This window comes from Callithrix jacchus, chromosome 7 (assembly GCF_049354715.1).
Source record: "Callithrix jacchus isolate 240 chromosome 7, calJac240_pri, whole genome shotgun sequence".
In the NCBI taxonomy this organism is placed as follows: domain Eukaryota; kingdom Metazoa; phylum Chordata; class Mammalia; order Primates; family Cebidae; genus Callithrix; species Callithrix jacchus.
The window spans coordinates 126,793,520-126,816,822 of NC_133508.1; the positions used below are offsets into that span (position 1 = coordinate 126,793,520).

At 38.6% G+C, this 23,303-nt stretch overlaps 1 protein-coding gene across 1 annotated transcript; it reads left to right on the forward strand.

The window, feature by feature from the left end:
* The first annotated feature begins 7,574 nt into the window (after positions 1 to 7,574).
* LOC100406614 (guanylate-binding protein 6) lies at positions 7,575 to 20,281 on the forward strand. Its single transcript, XM_035253057.3, has 10 exons — positions 7,575 to 7,769; positions 8,580 to 8,707; positions 11,245 to 11,354; positions 11,559 to 11,755; positions 13,775 to 14,020; positions 15,056 to 15,336; positions 16,049 to 16,261; positions 17,159 to 17,261; positions 17,628 to 17,821; positions 18,760 to 20,281. The coding sequence occupies exons 1-10, from the start codon at positions 7,580 to 7,582 to the stop codon at positions 18,997 to 18,999; spliced, it is 1,902 nt and encodes a 633-aa protein (XP_035108948.1). The 5' UTR covers positions 7,575 to 7,579; the 3' UTR covers positions 19,000 to 20,281.
* Positions 20,282 to 23,303: the final 3,022 nt, after the last annotated feature.

A 23,303-nucleotide genomic window follows, 5' to 3' on the forward strand; every position in this document is an offset into this window, starting at 1 on the left:
AAGAAATTGCCACCCTAACCTTCAGCAACCACCACCCTGATGAGTCAGGAGCCATCAACATTGAGGCAAGACTCTCCACCAGCAAAACGATTACAACCTGCGGAAGCCTCAGATGACTGTTAGCATTTGTCAGCAATAAAGTATTTTTAAATTAAGGTATGCAATTTGGCTTTCAGACTTACTGCTATTGCACACTTAGTAGACTACAGTATTGTATGAACATAAGTTTTATGTGCACTGGGAAACTAAAAGATTGTATGACTTGCTTTATTGCAATATTCACTTTATTGCAGGGGTCTGGAATCTAACCTGCAATAAAGTCTGGGTTTTTATTGTATTCCTCACCCCAATAATGTACATTGTACCCATTAAGTAATTTTTCATCATCCACCCAGCCCCCCACCCTTCCACTTTTCCAAGTCTCCAGTGCCTATCATTCCACCTTCTATATCCAGGTGTACACATTACTTAGCTCCCACTTATGAGTGAGAATGTGGTATTTGACTTTCTGAGTCGTTTCACTTGAGATAACGACCTCCAGTTCCATCCATGTTGCTATAAAAGACATGGTGCATTCTTTCTTTTATACCTGTAGTAGTTTTAGATATGCCTCTCATTCTCTGTCTCTCTTTCTCTCTCTCTCTCTCACCGATCCCTCTGTGTGTCTGTGTGTGTGTGTGTGTGTGTGTATGCGTGTGTGAACATATTTAAAACACCAAAACAGAAAATGAAACACCGCATATTCTCACTCATAGGTGGGTGATGAAAAATGAGAACACATGGACACAGAAAGGGGAGTACTAAACACTGGGGTCTATTGGGGGGAAAAGGGGAGGGCCAGTGGGAGGGGGAGGTGGGGAGGGATAGCCTGGGGAGAAATGCCAAATGTGGGTGAAGGGGAGAAGAAAAGCAAAGCACACTGCCATGTGTGTACCTATGCAACTGTCTTGCATGCTCTGCTCATGTACCCCAAAACCTATAATCCAATAAAAAATAAAAAATAAATAAATAAATAAAAATTTTAAAAAAATTAAAAAAAAAAAAAAAAAGATAAAACACCAAAAGCTCTTCGCTAACAAAAGACCCCAGAATGCAGGAATTCCCACCAAGAGAAAATGCTTAAAGTATTCTCAATTTCCTTGCTTACATGACTACAGTAGATTTCTGTTTTTCTGCTGTGCCAAGGAAACTAAAGTCAACTGGGAGCGTATCAAGAAGAAATCCCATGAACCCTTCCAAGACAGGAAAGACAAAAGAAAGCTGGCAGGACTGTGCTTGCTAATGTGTGACTGTGCAGTATCTGTGACTTTTTCTGACCTCCTCTAAACCCCTGCACCCAACAACTCCCAAACTCACATTAAATAATTCAGACATGCCTCTGCTAACACTTTAATAATAGTATGGATTAATTTTACATTCAAGTTTTGTTTTACTGCACCGTCCCATTTGTGGAAACAACTAGCTTACTCAGCTTGTTTTTCTTTTATAAAGGAGGGAAAGAACAGAAACGTAGAAGGAGGAAAGAGAGTAAGAGGTGAGTGAGAAGTAACTGAAAACTGTTCTTGGACCTGCTGTGCTGCTGTAGTGCAGGTATGTTCACTTTCTTTTACATGCCACTTAGTCTCTAACTCAATCTTGGTTTCTGGTTCAGAATGGCAGCTGAGGAATGGACAGGGAGGGCAGGGTGCCTGCTGCTTGGCCTGCACGATTCTGGGGCTGGCTTTAGTTCTGGGAAAGCTCAGCTTCTCCACTTGAACCAGTGACAGCCGAGAGGTGACAGCCAGGCACGCCGCATCCCCTGATGTGATGCTTCCCAAACATCAACTCAGAGCAGCAGTGAGTGGCCTGGAAAAAGCCCTCGTGGGCGCCTGCCTGGCTACCTCTATCAGGCTCTGCAGGCCCCAGAATGCAGAGAACAAGGAGTCTAGGCAATTCTAACCTGAAGGGAGAGTTTCTTTTTTATCTTTCTAGTAGTCACACTTAGGAAGCTTGAGAGCTGTGTGTGTGTGTTATTAGTTTCCCATAGGAACATCAGAGTCGCTTGTAGCTCTTGCAAAACAGATACTTAGGCCTGGGAATATGGGTTTGAACAATTCTCTCCGGTGATTTTTTTTTCTAAAGATGAAGAATAGAAACTATGTTTAATATTAAAAAAAGATTTTTTTTAAACCACCATATCTCATGGTGGTTTGCTGCACCTATCAACCTGTCATCTAAATTTTAAACCCTGCATGCATTAGGTATTTGTTCTAATGCTCTCCCTCCCCTTGACCACTACCCCCCAACAAGCTCCAGTGTGTGATGTTCCCCTCCCAGTGTCCATGTGTTCTCATTGTTCAACTCCCACTTATGAGTGAGAACATGTGATGTTTGGTTTTCTGTTCCTATGTTAGCCTGCTGAGAATAGGATCTAATTAAAGAGCTTCTGCACAGCTAAAGAAACGATCATTAATGTGATCAGGTGATTCTTATGTACACCAGAGTTTGAGATCCAATCCTGAATAGGATTCAGCTGCTGTATTTCATTTAGTAGAAGTTAATAGATCTGTGGTTTCCACACAGCTAAGAAAGCAGAGGCCTGGTTTACATAAAGTTGTTTGCAATAGCAGGCACATCTCCCTAGAGCTTCCTTTATTGTTCACTTTAAGAAGGGACTGCACAGTTGCAGTCACTGTAATGTGATGAATACGTTACACATCACATAACAATGCATTTCTTCATAGAAGTCAGGGTCTCGGGCTTGATCTCCATTTTCCTCACTCCCCTCAGTGGAGAATCAGACAAGAGCAGGTTGTACAGCAACAGCGTGCTTGAACTTTACAGTTTTGCTCTGGTGAAAAATTTATTTGTAGTTTCTGTTTCTTAGTAATTTACAGTTTGCATATTTTATTGAAATATGTAATCTAATGGACCAACTGTTATTGTAATTATTATAGTTTAACCTCCATTTAATTCAACATTTATTGAAATCCTATTTTGTACTCCAATAAAATGAGACATTATAAGCTTATGCTATGCTAAGAAATAAGCTTATAATGTCTCATTTTATTATCAAAACACCCTCTGCATTCTATGTCTAATTTAACTCACAGACCCTGATAATTAACAAGCTCAGCTAGATGAAGCTACTTGGTTAAGACCACAAACGTAGTGAATGATAGAGCTGGTATTTTTGACAGCATTAGATGCATCTTGAATGTTCGACATATAAATACAAAAGTGAGTATTTGAGACATTGAAGACAATATTATGTTTACATATTCGGATTATAAGGAAATGCAGATATCATAGAAAACCATTTTAATATAATGGGAATAAAAGGTGTGTCAAGAGATCTATAGAATAATTGTACTTTAAATACTAAATTTATGGAATGAAACTTTACCTCTAAAAAAATTACAATGAAATCTCATATGCCTTTCACCTCGATTCACCCAATGGTGACATTGACTTTATCTCTCAAAAAGAAATCTAAAGAAATCTCTCTGACTTATCTCTTAATATATGTAGGTAATTTATCTCTCTCTCTAGATATCTATAACTTGTCTCTCTACCTAATATGCAATGTTACATGTATTATTATTCTTATTATTTTTCTTATTCCCATCTGTGGGAGTAAACTGCAGAGAACCTGGCACTTCTAGGCTAAGTACTTCAGCCTGTACTTGAATTCTTTAGATTCTAGAATACATTTTGGAAAGGTACCCTGCATTCTCTAGAGGTTTCTCATCCCACAGTGGATCTTTTCCCTTCTCCCTTCTATTCCCATCCCTCTTCTATAGCTGCAGATAATAGATGAACATATAAGGTCACACTGATGCATTAGAGAACAATTTTCAGTATATGATGATCATTAAAAAGTTACTGCAGGTTGTTGATCAAAAACCTTATAGCATAACCACTGTCTTTGAGGAAGAGTATTCTGACAGATAAGTCGTTGCAGTGGCATAGCACAGAGTAATAGGTTGCCAGATTATCCAGGCTTTTGTCTCTTACACTCTTTTTCATTGGTAAAATGTACATAAAATTTATTATTTTAATAATTTTTAAGAATATACTTCAGTGACATTAGTATACTCATGCTGCTGTGCAGCCATCGCCAGAACGTCATCATTGTAAACTGAGTCTCTCTACCTTTAAACAATGATTCTGCATTCCCTCCTCCCCCAGCCCATCATAGTTACACTTCTAATTTCTGTCTTAAGGTATTGGATTATTCTAGTACCTCATACAATATCTGTTCTTTTGTGTCTGGCATATTTCACTCGACATAATGTCTTCAAAGTGATCCATGTTGTAGCATGTGTCATAATTTCATACATTTTTATGGCTGAATAATATCTCGTAGTTATATACAATGTTTTATTCATCTATTCATCTGTTGATAGTCATTTGAGTTGTTTTTATCTTTTGGCTATTGTGCATAATGATTCCATAAACGCTGGTGTACTAATATCTGTGTGAGTCCCTGGCTTCAATTTCTTGGAGTGTATATATAGAAGTAGAATTTCTTCATCATATGTTGATTCTATGTTTGGTTTTCCAAGGATCTACCATAGTGTTTTCCATAGTGACAGTACCAGTTTACATTCCCATGGACAGTGCACACAGGTTCCAAATTCTCTACATCCTAGCTAACACCTGTTTGGAGTTTGGGTTTTTTTTAAAAAAAAACACAAATAATAGTCATCCTAACAGGTGGGTCTAACATGTTACCTCACTGTAGTTTTGATTTTCACTCACCTAGGGATTAATGATGTTGAGCATGTTTTCATGTGCTTATTGGCCATTTCTTCTTTGGAGAAACATCTAGTCTACTCTGCCCACTTTTTAAAATTTAAGTTCTGTGGTACATATGCAGATCTTGCAGGATTATTACATAGGTATACACATGCCATGGTGGTTTACTGCCTCCATCCCCCCCGTCACCTACATTAGGTATTTCTCCTAATGTTATCCCTCTTCGACCTCCCCACTCCTTGCTATCACTCCCCAAGTCCCCCTAGCCCCCCCAGCCCCCAACGCCCCCAGTGTGTGATGTTCCTCTCCCTGTGTCCTTGTGTTCTCATTGTTCAACACCCACTTATGAGTGAGAACATGTGGTGTTTGGTTTTCTGTTCTTGTGTCAGTTTTCTGAGATGATGTTTTCCAGATTCATCTATGTTCCTGCAAAGGATATGAACTCATACTTTTTTATGGCTGCATAATATTCCATGGTATATATGTGCCACATTTTCTTTATCCAGTCTATCTTTGATGGGCATTTGGATTGGTTCCAAGTCTTTGCTATTGTAAACAGTGCCTCAGTGAATATACATGTACACGTGTCTTTATAATAGATCTATTTATAATCTTTGGGGTATATAACCAGTAATGGGATTGCTGGGTCAAATGGTATTTCTAGTTCTAGATCCTTGAGGAATCACCACACTGTCTTCCACAATGGCTGAACTAATTTACACTCCCACCAATAGTGTAAAAGCATTCATATTTTTCCACGTCCTCTCCAGCATCTGTTGTCTCCAGATTTTTAAATGATTGTCATTCTAACTTGTGTGAGATGGTATCTCAATGTGGTTTTCATTTGCATTTCTCTAATGACTAGTGATGATGAGCATTTTTTCATATGTTTTTTGGCCACATAAATGTCTTCTTTTGAAAAATGTCTGTTCATATCTTTCACCCACATTTTGATTGGGTTTTTTTGTTTTTTTCTTGTATATTTCTTTTAGTTCTTTGTGGATATAAGCTCTTTGTCAGATGAGTAGATCGCAAAAATTTTTTTCCATTCTGTTGGTTGGTGGTTCACTCTAATGATAGTTTCTTTTGCTGTGCAGAAGCTCTGGAGTTTAATTAGATCCCATTTGTCTTTTTTGGCTTTTGTTGCCAATGCTTTTGATGTTTTAGTCATGAAGTCCTTGCCTATCGTATGTCCTAAATAGTATTGCCTAGGTTTTTTTCTAGAGCTCTTATGGTGTTAGGTCTTATGTTTAAACCTTTAATCCATCTGGAGTTACTTTTTGTATAAGGTGTAAGGAATGGGTCCAGTTTCAGCTTTCTGCACATGGCTAGCCAGTTTTTCCAGTATCATTTATTAAATAGGGAATCCTTTCCCCATTGCTTGTTTTTATCAGGTTTGTCAAAGGTCAGATGGTTGTAGACGTGTTGTGTTACTTCCAAGGCCTCTGTTCTGTTCCCTTGGTCTATATCTCTGTTTTGGTACCAGGACCATGCTGTTTTGATTACTGTAGCCTTGTAGTACAGTTTGAAGTCAGGTAGCATTATGCCTCCAGCTCTGTTCTTTTTGCTTAGAATTACCTTGGCATTGTGGGCTCTTTTTTTGTTTCATATGAAATTTAAGGTGTTTTTTTCCAGTTCTGTGAAGAAGGTCAATGGTAGCTTGATGGGGATAGCATTGAATCTATAAATTACTTTGGGCAGTACTGCCATTTTTACGATATTGATTCTTTCTAATCATGAGCATGGAATTTTTTTCCATCTGTTTGTGTCCTCTCTTATTTCTTTTTTCTGCTATTGTTGTTAGTGAATTTTAGGAGTTCTTTATGTGTTCTATAAGAAACATGATTTGCAAATATTTTCTCCCTTTCCATAGGGGTTGCATTTTTATGCAGTAGATAGTGTTATTTGATGCACAAAAGTCTTTAATTGTGATGAAGTGTGGTGTATCTAATTTTTTTTAACTTGCTTCCTTTTGGTATCATACACACGAAATTATTTTGTATGATACCAGAAATCATTTTGAGTGACATACCAGAAATACAAGGTAGGCAGAACAGAGCCAGAAAATGTTGCTCCCAGTCATATTAGTGTTTTATAAATAAGGTCTTCTTTGCTCCCTCCACTTTAAGGGAGGGAACTGGGAACTAGACACCTACCTCCTCCAAACTAAGTCCATGTTACTGAGTGGAGTGGGTAGAAATAGCAAACAAAATACCATGGAATCTCCTACAATTTTGAATGTGCCTTTTAAAAGTATTGGACATTTGCCTGGTTGCTGTAGACTTTTGACCGTTTTCCAGAGCTCCTATAAGATTATTTAAGCCATTTTTTAAGTTGTTTTGAGATGTCTCCAAGGAAAGAAGGGCTTAGAACTTCCTAGCCTGCTATTTTACTCAATTGTTCAAGGTTGTAATCCTGGCTTTATGATTTCTACATGTACTCTTTGTAAAACTTATGATATCATTTGCATATTTGTTGGTATAATAATCTCTAACTTGCAGGTTTTTCTGTCAGTGAGGTCAGATACTTAAGGCATGCATCACAGGGCTTGGAGTATTAGTGGGCCCCCTATTGTAACAATTACTTGGACGTTAATATTACTATCAAAGTAAAACTTTAAAGAAGATAACGCTCCATATTTCATCACTTACGTCATTACAGATTTAGGAAAGTGATAAAAGAAGCCTTCTGCTGTCTGCAAATGCTAGATTACATGTTGTCCAATAGAAACACAGAAGTCTTATCAGTCCTTTGTTGATGGGTGCTTGGGAAACGGTGAGACAAAGAATGATATTGTACCTTATTTCTACTAGGAGGCTATTCTAAGTTGGCAGTTGCCATGGAATCTGTACCCAAAATGTTGGCTCCCATTTGCCTGGTGGAAAACAACAAAGAGAAGCTATTGGTGAACCAGCAAGCGATACAGATTCTTGACCAGATTTCTCAGCCAGTGGTGGTGGTGGCTATTGTTGGACTGTACCGTACAGGCAAATCCTACTTAATGAACCAACTGGCAGGACAGAATCATGGTAAGGGTGAGTGGTATCCTGGGACACAGACAAGTTGCTTGATCCCAGCTATATCTCAGCTTCTTAATTCTCTACCCCAGGCACATGAAGCGAGGCTCCAATTCCTTTCAATAAACCAATCTTCTCATTCTAATTCTTACCACCAAATCACTTACAATAATCCGTTCCCATGTTTTTTCCTTCATTCCCATTAAGGAAACTCTCCATTATTAGTGCCCAGAATCCTACCTTCCCTGTGTATTCAAGTCCTGGGCTCCTGTAATTGTGTCTCCTTTCTCTTACACCATATTTTTCTTTCTTCATGTAATATTCCCATCAACATATGAAGTTGTTTTAATCTGTATAATCTTAAAAACCCTTCTCAAGTTTCACATCCTATCATGGCCACCAACTTTTGTTTTGTTTTTGTGTTTGTTTTCGATTTATTAATCACTTTTCAATGCAAAAAAAAAAATCTCAATTTCCCTGTTTGAATTTTTTCTTTCTTGCGTCTTTCTTCAACCCACTCCTCTCTAACTTTGAACCCCACCACTTTTTAAGATACTCCTGTTTTCAGTGACCTTCATTTTGTCTGATTCATGGAGTCCTCTTTGTCTCCATTTTGAGCCCTTGTTTGGCATCATTATCACATTTAAAGTCTCTTGCTTTTTGAAATAGATGACTCACAGAGAGAGCCATTCTTGAGGAAACACAGAAAGCATCATCTTGTATGCTGGGGTAGTTACAATCCAACCAGTCTGACGCTGTGGCCTCAAGGGCTGCTTGGCTGCTTTGCTGTCCCTGTGCTTAGCTTCCTCCTCTTCTCCACAGGCTTCCCTCTGGGATCCACGGTGCAGTCTGAAACCAAGGGCATCTGGATGTGGTGTGTGCCCCACCCCTTCAAGCCAAACCACACCTTGGTTCTTCTGGACACCGAGGGTCTGGGCGATGTGGAAAAGGTAAGACAGAGAGTCATAGACAGATTTTTTTATTCCAGACATGATCCTTGTGGCTTAACTGCTGTGATCTATTTGTGAAAACTAGAAATCCAACTATAGTGAATAAGGCAAACTTCGGCCTGTTTGAATCACACTTCTAGACAAGATTAGTTATCATGGTATACTAGGAAAACATTCTTTTATTTCTTGGCACAGTGGTGAATGATTTGATTCAATTTGATAAAAGCTTGTTAAGCGGTTGAGTTCCAGGCCTCCGGGCTGAGTAGCATAGACATTGGTGAACAAAGTAAAGGTCCTACCCACAAAGATCTCTCGGTATCATAGATACCACACGTATCTTAATGTCCTCTGGGTTTATACAGGTTATTGCCAATGACACAATTTCCTTTTTGAAGGTGTAATAGTATTTCATCACGTAAAGATTTTATATTTTTAAAAATTCATTCATCTGTTGACTCCATGCCTTGGCTATTGTGAATAGTATCACAATAAATGTAAAATTGCAGACACCTCTTTGACATACTCATTTCATTTTCCTTGGATAGATACACAGTAGTGGGATTTCTGGATCCAGTTTGTAGTTTTTCATTTAAGTCTTTAATCCATTTTGAATTGGTTTTTTGTACGGTGTATAATAGGATTAAATATTGCTCTTCTGCATGCATGTGGATATCCAGTTTTCCTAGAACCATTTACTGAAGAGACCATCCTTTCTCCAATGTGTGTTCTCAACACATTTGTCAAAAAGGAGTTCATTGTGGATGTATACATTTATTTCTGCATTGTCTATTCTATTCCATTGATCTATATGTCTGTTTCTACACAAATACTGTACTATTTTGACTACTGTGGCTTTGCAATATATATTGACTTCAAGAAATGTGATGCCTCCAGCTTTGTTCTTCCTGCTCATGATTACTTTGATTATTCAAGAATTTTTGTGATTCTGTGTTAATTTTCAGATTTTTAAAATATCATTTAAGAATATTATTGGGGCTGGTTGTTGCCAATGAAACGATTTCCCTTTTAAAGGCATAATAGTATTTCATTGGGTATAGATTTCACATTTTTAAAAATTCATTCATCTGTGAAGGAAATCTCCATGCCTTGGCTATTGTGAATAGTACAGCAAAAAAATATAAAATTGTGGAGATGGCTTGAGGCTAGGAGTTAGAAACCACCGTGGGCATAAAAAGATAATAATAATAAACAAAATGCCTTTGGGATTTTTATAGGTACTTTAAAGTTATCTATCAAACAATGATATACTCCTGTCTAAATAGTTTATTGTCTCTCACAATCCCACTTTAAGAAAAATTCTCATTGATTACTTTTATAAAAATTAGGGATTGAGGGATATAAAGTAATGAATAGGCTATTCTTCTTACCTTCAAAATTCCATATAGAATCTCTTAGAATCACGTAGAAATCTCTAGATCTCAGTTTTTATATTTGGTCTAGGAATGAGTTACATATGCTGTTTAGGGTAGAAATAATTACTGGACTATTCTCTAATTTAGACATGCTCTAATTTATAAAAACAAATTAGCCTAACCTTTAGCTAAGTTCTAGTTATGTGGTGGAGCTCACAGAACTAATCAACCCCTTAAGTCCTAGTTATCTGACAGAGTTCACAGCCCTTAATCAACCAGGTGCTGGAGCTCCCTATTCAGTCTTATCTTTGGCATTTACCCTCTGCTCAGTCAAACCAATAAACTCTATTCTTGTTGCAGTGACTCCTGAAATCTACAATATCTGATTTTGTTTCTGTGGGCCTTTCTACTTGCAGAATCACCTTCATTTCTTCAAATTCACATTCCACCAATTCTTCAACATTCAGCTCATGACTTCCCAGAAGCATTCACATCACATACACTTTCTTCAATTTTCATAGCTCTTATCTTCCTGGATAGACTCGTAATTTTTAACTTAACATAGCTATGGATTCCACTGCTTATGTACATTACTAAGATGTTATCTCTTTATAAATATTGTCATTTTTATTGAGTTCATCATTATGAATGTTTGTCACAGCTTTGAAATAGTCACCTTGAGAGTAAATTTATTAAATTTGCTTTTCTAAACATAAGAACTGTGAGAAATATTCTTCAGTTTCCTATAAGTGTTTGCTGAATTTAACTGAATATAATTAAAATCCCCAGTAATGTATACTATGGTATGGTTTTTTTTTACGTGATGCATGGCCAATAAATAGGTGTAGACTGAAGGAGTGTTAATACCTACCATGAATATCCAACTGAGAACCAGACATTGTGCTAATTTTTCTATATATGCATCTTATTTTACCCCATTGAGGAAAAGGAAACCCCTATTAAAATTAGAATCCTTTTACATGTCAAGAAATTGTGATTAGAAGGCTCATTGTAACTGTCAAACTGTTGTTTACATTCATGTCTATCTTCTTTGTACGGCAAATACACTAGCTGAAATCATAAATGAAAGACTAACAAAATAAATGTCTCAGTGAATTTCTAAAGGCTACACTCCTAAGTCCTTTGCTCCATTGTGCTTTTAAGGGTGACCCTAAGAATGACTCCTGGATTTTTGCCCTGGCCGTGCTCCTGTGCAGCTGCTTTGTCTACAACAGCATGAGCACCATCAACCACCAGGCCCTGGAGCAGCTGCAGTATCCTTCTGGGAACAGAACAGAACCACCAAGTTTCATTGACTTTATAGGAATGGAGAGCAAGTCATTTCCTCCTTCCCTTTTATTTAATTACCCTTGGTGCAGCATAGGGAACCCAAGACGAAAGAGAATGTTTATAATTTTTTAATAAGAGAAATGTGTGAGTTGTGGGCAGACAGTTGCTTTTCCTTAGCTAAGTCCTAGTTATGTGACGGAGCTCACAGAACTAATTAAGGCAAAGTCTTCCCCAAGGCCTGATGGAGTAGAAGATTCCACCGAGTTTGTGAGTTTCTTTCCAGACTTTATTTGGACTGTACGAGATTTCACTCTGGAGCTGAAGTTGAACGGTCATCCTATCACAGAAGATGAGTACCTGGAGAATGCCTTGAAGCTGACTCAAGGTATCAGAGTGTGGCCTGGGCTGTGGGCAGTCCAATGGGTGTGTGATCTGCTAAACACTGCCTGTCATCTCTGGGGTTTCATTTGTATTTGAGACTAGATTGAGGTCTGTAGAAATGAGGGTTGGGAGGCATGTTGAAGAGCTCTAGGAATGGAGTTTAGTTCACTTAAGAAGAGTAGAGCCTAAAGTCCAGATAGATTATTCAAGACAGATTTGTTCTTTGTACAATTAGCACCTTAGCATTCAGATTACAATGGGTGCTAAGACTTTCTAAAAACAAGATGCTCATGATCCCTGTTTTGCCCTCTGCTTTTCTGTGTTTAGAAATGATTGACCAGATAAGTGTTAGACATGAAATTACAATGAAAAGCCTATCTAATAAAAACATATGTGTGTGCTTGCATTGTTATAAAGGAATACCAGAGCCTGGGTAATTTATTTTAAAAAGTTTATATGGCTCAGCAGTTCTGCAGGCTGTACAAGCATGGCACCAGCATCTCCTTCCAGTCAAGACCCCAGGAAGCTTTTACTAATGGTGGAAGGTTAAGGGTGAGCTGGTGTGTCACATGGTGAGAAAGGGAACAACAAAGTGGGGAAGGTCCCAGTCTTTTTAATAACCAGATCTTGTGTGAACTCATTACCACAAGGATGGTGCCAAGGCATTCATGAGAAATCTGCCCCTGTGACCCAAACACTTCCCACTAGGCCCACCTCCAATATTGGGAGGTCACATTTGAACACGAGGTTTGGAGGAGACACACATCCAAACTACGTCGACATGTTACACAGATATTATTCTTCTCATGGGGGGATATAACTTTTTGGTACCTGTAGAGTTATATCATCTACAAAAATGATTTGTGTGCTAAAGTAACCTGAAGAAACACACGTCTTTACAATCTGTGCCTTTTCAAAATTTCTGATAATTGTCAGAATATTCATTTTACTTTCTATGTTATGGTTTTTCACTTAAATTCAACATATGTATCCATGCTATAATTTCATAATAATTGTTTTAATGGGTTACATTTATGTGTGTAACTTATAAAACATTATGAAAAATATCAACTCCAGTGCACTCATTTTTGCTTTCATTTTTCTATTTATGCTTTCTTGAAACATTTATTAAAAATTCATAGGCAGAAGAACAATACTGCCAAATAGAATACAGTCTTTTACTCCTAAAAGTTTATAGAGAAGTGATGATTATCTTAAAACTGCATTCTTGGCTGGGCATGGTAACTCAAGCCTACAATGTCCGCACTTTGGAAGGCAGAGGTGGAAAGATTACTTGAGTTCAGGAGTTTTAGACCAGCCTGGGTAACATAGTGAGACCCTGTCTCTATAAAAACTAGAACAAATCAGCTAGGTGTCATGGTGCACACCTGTAGTCCCAACTACTAAAGAGGCTAAGGTGGAAGGATCACTTGAGCCTGGGAAATCAAGGATACAGTAAGCCGTAACTGTGCCACTGCACTCTAGTCTGGGCAATGGATCAAGATCTCATCTGGAAAAAAACAAAACAAAATTACATTCTTATTACATTTAGTCTTCAGATGATTTTGCTAAAAAATAGCTAACACTATACAAATTCTTTTAGCATCAATGTAGTTTCCTTAAATCATGGTATCTTTTTTACTATCCCAATTTCTGGCTCTTGTTTTGGTCCCACAGCTCAGTTTCTACATGGAATGAAGTGGACCAGAAATTTACATTTGATATTTCATTAATTCAGCCATTCATTTAGTAAACGTCTCATAAACAATACTTTATACTTGGCACTATGTTCAGGTCTACAGACACCAGCCACAGGTTTTGTTTGTACTTGGGTCCGATGTCTCCCAAAGTTTCCTGCCAGCATTTTGTCACTGGTACAAGTTTCATGTGCACAGAAGTATTGAATGTTCATGCTGTAAGTGTAGAAGACAGCAAGAAAGACAACAAACCCTGTCAAAAATAACTTTAGCTCCCTTATACCAAGACTTTTTTCAATATATTCTCTGTTTTCTTTATCCCCCAGGCAAGAATCCCAAAATTCAAACATCCAATTTGCCCAGGGAATGCATCAGGCATTTCTTTCCAAAACGGAAGTGTTTTGTCTTTGACCGGCCAACAAATGATAAGAACCTTCTAGCCAATATCGAGAAGATGTCAGAAAAGCAACTGGATCCCAAATTCCAGGAACAAACAAACACTTTCTCTTCTTACATCTTCACGCATGCAAGGACCAAGACCCTCAGAGAGGGAATCATGGTCACTGGGAATCGTGAGTCTCCTTTTCACATTTCTCTGGGGCCTCATGTGTTGAATATATTGTATAATGTGTTTCTCGGAATTTTTGTTAGATTCCATACAGAACTATGTATATATAGGTATTCACACTCAGTGAAGAAATGTGTATAATTATCTCACTTATTGTAACTTACAAATTCCTCTCCAATATGGCAAACTCTGTCACTGATATCTGTAGCTTCCACATATCTGAAAAATAATCCTTTACTGATAAAATATCTAACTGAATATAAAAACAGACATATAATATTTTCTTAGAGGAAGTCCTATGTGTTCAGTATTCTTTGCAAAGAGAATATAAAAGATGTTGGAAGTTTAAAAGGCTCTAGAAGGCTGTGAGTGGTGGCTCACACCTGTAATCCCAGCACATTTGGAGGCAGAGGCAGGCAGATTGCTTGAGCTCAGGAGTTTGAGACCAGCCTGGACAACATCGTGAAACGCCATCTCTACAAAGAATACAAAAATTAGCTTTTTTGTGGCATGCACCTGTAGTCTCAGTTATTTAGGAGGCTGAGGCAGGATAATTGCTTGAGCCCGGGAGGCGGAGGTTGCAGTGAGCCAAGATCACTCCACTGCACTCCAGCCTGAGTGACAGAGCAAGACCCTGTCTCAAAAAGAAAAAAAAATCTAGAAATAAATATGAGTCCATAAGTCCCTGAAAATCCATTGGGTAGATTCAGAATTAGGAATAAATGTGGTATGATTTACCCTGCCTCATCATTTTACCTGTGTAAACTACTTTCCTTGAAATTTGTTTAAAGGAGAAATAGTATTTCCCATCTACCCTCTAGTGTGTTATGTAAAAGTAGATATTAAAAATTTTAGCACTGGTGACTGGAGATCCATAAACATGAAGAGTCAGTATGAAAATGAAAGAGATAATAGCAGAAGGAGGTAGGGGTGTGGGTGTATGTGTTTGCATGTGTGCATGGGCGTGCTCAGAAATGTTGCCTCTGATCCCACTGAGCTTTAGTTTCGTATTACCCCATACATCTCCTGGTTCATTTAGGTCTGGGAACTCTGGCAGTGACTTACGTAGATGCCATCAACAGTGGAGCGGTACCTTGTCTGGAAAATGCAGTGATAACTCTGGCCCAGCGTGAGAACTCAGCAGCCATGCAGAGGGCAGCTGACTACTACAGCCAGCAGATGGCCCAGCGAGTGAAGTTCCCCACAGACACGCTCCAGGAGCTGCTGGACATGCACATGGCCTGTGAGAGGGAAGCCATTGCCATCTTCATGGAGCACTCCTTCAAGGATGAAAACCAGGAATTCCAGAAGAAGCTCGTGGTAATTTGTCTTAGTCATTACAGTTCATGATCCTTCCCCTTGAAGAATGAAGCCTATAGTTGCCTTTATTGACACCAGTGCTCATCTGTCACTGAGGAATAACTTATGGTGGATTATCATGAGGGATAGAGTTTCAAAAGACTACATATCTCTTTTCTCCCCAAACCTTAAGCATTCAACCAGAAAACCTTCTGATAACTGAGGTAAAATCAATATAGATCACTTAAGATCTTCCTTAAGTGAACAAATCTAAGGATTCCAGGCCTGCTCTGAACACCCACAAGTCATTCCTGAGCAGTGCATTTTTCCTGTGCGGAGTCCACCTTTCCCAGGAAACAAAGATCCTCTTACCAGATCTTCATTCCGGACCATTGTTCAACTTACACTGCTCTTTCTTGAATCCTTGTACCATTGAGGACAGGCACACAGGATGCTACAGTTGCAACAAACCATAGAGATTATGGAATGTAGTCCCATCATGTCACAGATGAGGAACCTGAAGATCAGGAAGGTTAATGAACTTTTCCATAGTCTTGAAAAGAATTTTTAACATTGCGAATATATCAAGTTTTGTGTCTGATTCCACATTTACTCCACTAGAAGGTTTTTCTCATGAGGACCACAGTTAGATTGACCCTTCTACCAGATTCTTTAGAATTTCATCTCCTCCATTTGTTTCTTTCAGTGACATCTCTCTACATTTCCCTTGCAGGAAATCACAATGAATAAGAAGGAGGATTTCTTGCTGCAGAATGAAGAGTCATCTGTTCAGTACTGCCAGGCTAAACTCAATGAGCTCTCTAAGGCCCTGATGGAAAGTATTTCAGCAGGAAGTTTCTCTGTTCCTGGAGGGCACAAGCTCTACATGGAAACAAAGGAAAGGGTTGAACAGGACTATTGGCAAGTGCCTGGGAAAGGAGTAAAGGTGAGAAATAAGGGGAACATGGCCAAGTTTATAGGATAGAGTGAATGGAGGCTTCAGCTCCAGCCGTGAGTAGTAAGAGAGCAGAGGGATAGCATAACACCTTAGCTTTCAGTGTCAACTACTTACCATTTATTTCTGAGAACAAAAATTTTTATCCCTAGACAAAGAGTATGATATTCAGAAATCCAGGAGAAATAGAATAAGAATTAGTCATGTACCAAGAGATGGTGATTTGCATGGGAAAAGCATAATCTTTGCATTCAAAGCTGATCAAAATGAGAGAGAGTGAAATAAATAGACAATTACATACAGAGTAATGACACTTATGAACCTCTGAAAATAAGCGACCTAGGTGGTGTAAATAAACATAACAGTAGTAATAATACAGCTAACTCACAGTGAGCTGTTATTACCTACAGTATATTGTTAAAGTCTTTCCCCAGACCTTTTAGTTTAATCTTTCTAATGACTTTAAGAAACACCTTATTTTGGAAGTTTTACTGAACTGAACTTAGTACCCAAGGAAGATTACACAACTTACCTAAAGTTCTAGCCAGCACGTGGCAAAAGAAAGAACAGCATAGATTAGAGGCAGCATTGCACACTGGAAGACAAACATGTAAAAGCACCAGAGATTGGGAGTTTGTACACCTGTACACATAGTTCTGCCTGGCTGGAACCCAGAGCAGGTATAGGGAGATATTATAGCAGTGGGAGAGGCACTGGAGGGAGATGGGAAGCAGGAGATGAGGAGGGGCTCTGGTCACACTAAGGAGGGGGCCTCATTATAACTTTATGCATAAAGCAAAAGTTACAAAACCACATTTGTTTTTGCAACACTAATAACCAGAATATTGATTTTCAAAGAAATGTAAGTGTTTTTTCTTGCTTCTACAGGCAAAAGAGGTCTTCCAGAGATTCCTGGAGTCACAGGTGGTGATAGAGAAATCCATCTTACAGTCAGATAAAGCCCTCACTAACAAAGAGAAGGCAGTAGCAGGTATGTGGCAGGGCTCAGCTTGCAGCAGGATGGGTAGGTTTCTACGATGTTATCTGACAGATTTAACAGGAAAACCTTCATAAAATGAGGAATTGCCTCCTCTGTGGAAGATACACTCTGCTAAATCTGAAAATCACAAGGAGGGCTGTGATGGTACATCAGCCAGACAGGCAGAGCCTTTCCCATCACATTCTCAAATGTGCTCTTAATGTGTGCACCTTAATGTGCTCCTAATGGTGTGGACCTGGGTGAATTCTGTGATTTCTCACCCTGCCTTTCAGATTTGGTTTAGTCTCTCAGCACAGAAGGGTAGAGATGAGTCTTCATCTATTATTTTCTTCTCTTTCTAAAACCTTCATGGAGCAGTGGATCGGGCCAAGATGGAGGCAGCTGAGAAGGAACAGGAACTTTTGAAACAGAAACTACAGGAGCAACAGCAACAGATGGAGGCTCAAGAGAAGAGTCTCAAGGAAAACATAGCCCAGCTGAAAGAGAAGCTGCAGATGGAAAGAGAACACTTACTGAGAGAGCAGAATATGATGTTGGAGCACAAGCTGAAGGTAAGTCTGCCCATGGCCTCAGCAGGCCAGGCGGTCCTTGCCCAGGTACCTCAGGAAGGGCTGGTGAAGGTTACAGCAACATCATGGAAGGAAGCACACCATTTGCTACTTGGAAGTCACTGAAAGCCCTGAATCTTTTTGTTTCTTAATATTGTTTCAGTAAGACTTGGAATTCTTCTCTATACTTAGATTCTGGAGAGTTCAGATTGACTATGACCCCTAAAACTCCTTGGGGGATATAAATAGGGTTGGAGCTGCTGTTTTGGGAGATTTTAAAGGTAATCTCAAGAGGCTAAACAGATATTCCACGCGGTGTATTTTATATGAGCAGCAACTGTTTGCTTTACCAAGACCACATATTACTAGGAGCTCTACTACCACCCAGACACCCTGAGGTACCTCCATGATGACATACAACTATGAGAAATTTCCAGACTTAAAAGGACAGGAAAGGGACAGTTTCTAAACTTGCTGCAGTTGTTTCTCTGTGTGTGGATAGCCTGCCCAAATTAGCACACAATGTAGGGAGAATTCTTGCATTGTCCATCTGAAAGTTCTCTTATAAGGGATTTCTACATCAGCTTATAAGTTCCTGTTATTTCTATAATATGGGTGACCATGCTGCCCAATTGGTGCTGAGAATTTATGCAATCAGACCAATGGCTACCTCCCAACTGGCATTTTTTTGGGCAGAAACATGTAGAATTTGTCCACATACCTGGGTTAGCAACATAGCAAAACGATAATAGTGGGTGAATACTAATAAAGTTATAAACTATGCTTCCTCACAATGTCGAGGTCCAATTTCTCCTCTAACAATTGAGAAAATGTTTTTAGGAGTAAAATTTTAAAAGTTCCACACCATTCTTAAATACAAAATGTAAGTCTTAATAGAATGGGGATTTTTAAAAATTTACTTTTCTTCCTACATTTTTTAGGTCCAAAAAGATTTGCTTGATGAAGGATTTAGGAAGAAATCTGAGGAGATGAATGTAGAGATAAGTCAATTGAAACATATGATCGATACTACAAAAAATGATGATACTCCCTGGATTGCACGGACCCTGGACAAACTTGGGGATGAGCTAACTTCGATATTGTCTGCTCCTGCTAAATTAATTGGTCAGGTTGTCAAAGGTGTGAGCTCATTATTTAAAAAGCATAAGCTCCTCTTTTAAGGATATTATAAAGTTTCTCACCCTGCCTTTCAGATTTGGTTTAGTCTCTCAGTACAGAAGAATAGGATAAGTCTTCACCTATTATTTTCTTCTCTTTCTAAAACCTTCATGGAGTGGTGGATCAGGCCAAGAAGAAGGCATCGTAGTACATATATGCTTTGGCCTATTTTTGATCTGTATTTTTATTATATTCATTCAGCAAAGTTTTTTTTTTTTTTTTGAGACAAAGTCTCACTCTGTCACCCAGGCTGGAGTGCAGTGATGCAATCTCAACTCACTGCAACCTCCGCCTCCTGGGTTCAAGAGATTCTCCTGCCTCAGCCTCCCTAGTAGCTGGGATTACAGGTGTATATCACCACACCTGGCTAATTTTTGCATTTTTAGTAGAGACGGGGTTTTACCATATTAGCCAGGCTGGTCTCGAACTCCTGACCTCAAATGATCCACCCGCCTCGGCCTTTCAAATTGCTGGGATTACAGGCATGAGCCACCGCACCTGGCCCTCATTCAGCAAAATTCTAAACATAAAAAGTGCTTATTAGAGGATATTAGTGCCTGGCCCATATTAGATAGAACAGATGCATATACGCTTTGAAAAACCATGTTTATTTTTAGGAAATATAATTTTGAAAAATCATTTACATAAAAGAGGTCCACTGAGGCATTGCTTTTAATGGCAAAAATCAGAATGTACTTGAATGTCCTTCACATAAGATTTGTAAGATAAATTTTAGTATGTGTATGAACTGGAATATCCTATAGCCAGTAAACAAATTGACAGTGAAGCTCTATTTTTACTAGTAAAGAATGGTCTTGAAGAGATATTGTAAAATGAAAAAAAAAAAGTTGTAAAGCAATGTAGAATATCTTTTCACCAAGAAAAAAATGCAATTATTATATACAAGCATGCAAATATATCTCTGGAAAGATTAATGAAAGTCTACTATGATTGGCTCCTTCTGGGAAGAACCAGGTGAATGTAGGGGTTGAAGGAACACATAGTCTTCATTTTATAGTCTATCTTTTGAATTTTATAAAGAAATCTTATTTTATCTACTCAGAAATGAGAAAATGTAAGAGACAATGCTAATAATAAAAACAATAAAAAATAGCAAAATTGACTATCAGATGATGAAATTGCTTGTTGCTTCTAGGAATTACATCAGTCAGCTTAACGAAGGGTCTAAGACTAAGATCTGAATACTAGAATGCATAAAATTTGCATCCTATTCTTGTTTTCATTTTGGCCTGGTTTTTCAATCCCTTCTATTTGTTTCATGACTAAGGCATACACTTTTTTGTGGCCTTTGAAATCTCAGCTATAGTAGCCTCTACTTCCTATCTCTGAATTGGAGTTTTAGGTGTTAGAAACACAAGTGTACCAAACATTACGATTAAGTACTGATAAGAGGGATTCTGCCAACCTTGTAAAGTCAGTAGTGGTCTCTTTGTGGTAGGCTCAGCTAGAAAGGATAATGTACCCTTCCAGAACTGAACCCTTTGATAAGGAATGATAGATCCAGACACAGAGAGGCCTGGTGTGGACCCTTAATTGTTGAATCTAAGTAGATTCAGTTATAGTAATGAATGGCAGACAGCTAGGCCTGACTGAGAGAATTCTGAAGATGGTCACTACAGTGGACCAGCCATAGGGTTAGATGGGATGTGGAGAAAATAATCAAGTGAAATAGTACCTCTCAACCAGGAAGTTGAGAGGTAGCCCCGATACAGTGTCACATCCATAGCCTTGATCTGAGCTAATTTCAGACCGTGAACTCAACTGAGTGGAGGACAGTATCCCAGGAAAAGGACACTGCAACTCCAGGACACAAATACATGATAATGATTTCCCTCATTCTTTTTCTAGGAACCTCTGAGGCCATTTACTAGATATCCATATACTAGGGAAATACAAACACCCAAACATTTTAAGGACTCTTGGAATCAGGATTCAAGTTGCCCATGGTACCCAGATCATGGAAAGTCATCATAAACTACCTGTTAAAATAGGGAGACAGGGCATCGGGCCCAAGTGCAACTTTTTGCAATATAGTATTTGTTTCAAATTAAAAGTAAAGTTTGTTTGAAGATGAATACCTAACTTATTTTTCTGTACATCTCCTCAAGAGTATGTTCAGGCATAAGATGTGTTAAATAAGCTTCTCTTATAAATATAAAACGATAGGAAGGGGCTGGGCACAGTGGCTCACCCCAGTAATCTCAGCACTTTGGGAGGCTAAGACAGGCGGATCATGAGGTCAGGAGATTGAGACCATCTTGGCTAACACGGTGAAATCCCATCTCTACTAAAAATACAAAAAATTAGCTGGGTGTGGTGGCACATGCTTGTAGTCCCAACTACTCAGGAGGCTGAGGCAATAGAATCACTTGAAGCCAGAATGCAGAGGTTGCAGCGAGCTGAGATTGTGTCACTGCACTCCAGCCTGAATGTCACAGCAAGACTCTGTCTCAAAAAAAAAAAGGATGATGCATGCATGATTATTTTTAATTGGTAAAATCTTATGAAATTTCCAGAAATTTCATGGTAATAAAAATAAAAATTTCATGGTAATAAAATCTCATGAAATTTCCATGGTAATAGGTAGTTTGAATTTTCGACCCCAGGTTAAGGTCTCTGAGGTGGTTTAAAGGCTATGAGGCCAGGCACAGTGGCTCAAGCCTATATTCTTAGCACTTTGGGAGGATGAGGTAGGCAGATCACTTGAGGTCAGGAGTTCGAGACCAGCCTGGCCAACATGGCAAAGCCCTGTCTCTACTAAAAATACAAAAATTAGCCAAGTGTGGTGGCACATGACTGTAATCCCAGCTACTCAGGAGGCTGGGGCAGGAGAATCACTTGAACCCAGGAGGCAGAGGTTGCAGTGAGCCAAGATCATGTGACTGCACTCCAGCCTGGGTGACAGATCCTGGGCGACAGAGTGAGACTCTGTCTCAAAAAAAATAAAATAAAGGCTATGAGAAGAAAAGAAACTTTCCTGGTATAGTGTCCTTCTCTAGACCTCATGTCTTATAGTCTCTGTAAAACTGAGTCGACGATAGATTTTTTTTCTGTGCTTTATATGATGACTTTAAATCTACGACCTCACACAAATCTGTAACTTCATGTATCACAGTCTCTATAAAACTGTATCAAAGAAAGAATTTTTCTCTGTGCTTTACAGAGAGGCTCACCCAGATCTGTAAAGAAATTAGAACAATTTTAGACCTTTCAATATCCAGTATTTCATATCTGGTCAAATCTGATACTTTCAAAACTCAATAGATCTATTTCAGATATCTTTGATGGTTGTAACAAGAATCTCATTCAATGTTATCTAAAGACTATAGTTAAAGAAAACTAAGACACTATTCAGTTGGGGCACAATAAAACCACCTTATAATCACCACTCATCCTTCCTTTACTGATCATGCTTTCGCCATGTTTCAATGGTTCAGAGACATTCTAGAGAATCCTCTTTTGACAGTAAAGTGGGATCAAGAGACCCCAACTCCATCTTCAGTCTCAATGACCCTTTAGAAGACATGGAACTCAGAAAAATGTTATGCTCACAGTTACAACTTACTACATTAAACAGCTACAAATTGAAACAACAAAAGCAAAAGCGACATGGACCAGAGTCTGAGACCAAGCATAGGCTTGGACTTGTGTTCTCCCTTGGGAGTTGCACAGACATTACCTAATTCTCCCACTAACAATGTGTGACACATGTCAACCAGGGATGGTCACACGAACTTTAGTGTCTAGTGTTTTTATTAGAGGGCAGTCACATAGGAAAGGAGTGCTCACGCGGCTGATCTTATTTACTCAGACTCCTGCGCCTTCAGACGTCAAACTGGTGAGGCATATCCTAAGATTTCCACCATAAATCACATTTTTAGCAGAAAGTATCTGGTATGGTCCAAGCCCTCGACATGTCCAGAATATTCTTATAAGGCAGGTTGTTCTAAGGGCATATTGGTTATATCCCAAGAATCAGTTGAGGGCCAGACCTTTCTTACAAAATTAACCTTTATTAGACAGTGTGAAAGAATGAAGAAGGTGACAACATGTCAAAGACAAAATAAAGATTTTTATTGTCTTACTGGAAGAATATGTCTATTTTTTCTTGACTTCTTCACGTATAAATATTCTTTCTCTGAAAGATGTAACTATCTAGCCTCTAGCAAAATATGCTGGAAGTATATGTTTTTAAAAGTAGTTTATTTTATTTCATTGTTATTATGTACTTAGAAACTTCCAATCTGATTACAGTGACCTTTGAACAATGTGGGTCTGAACTTCA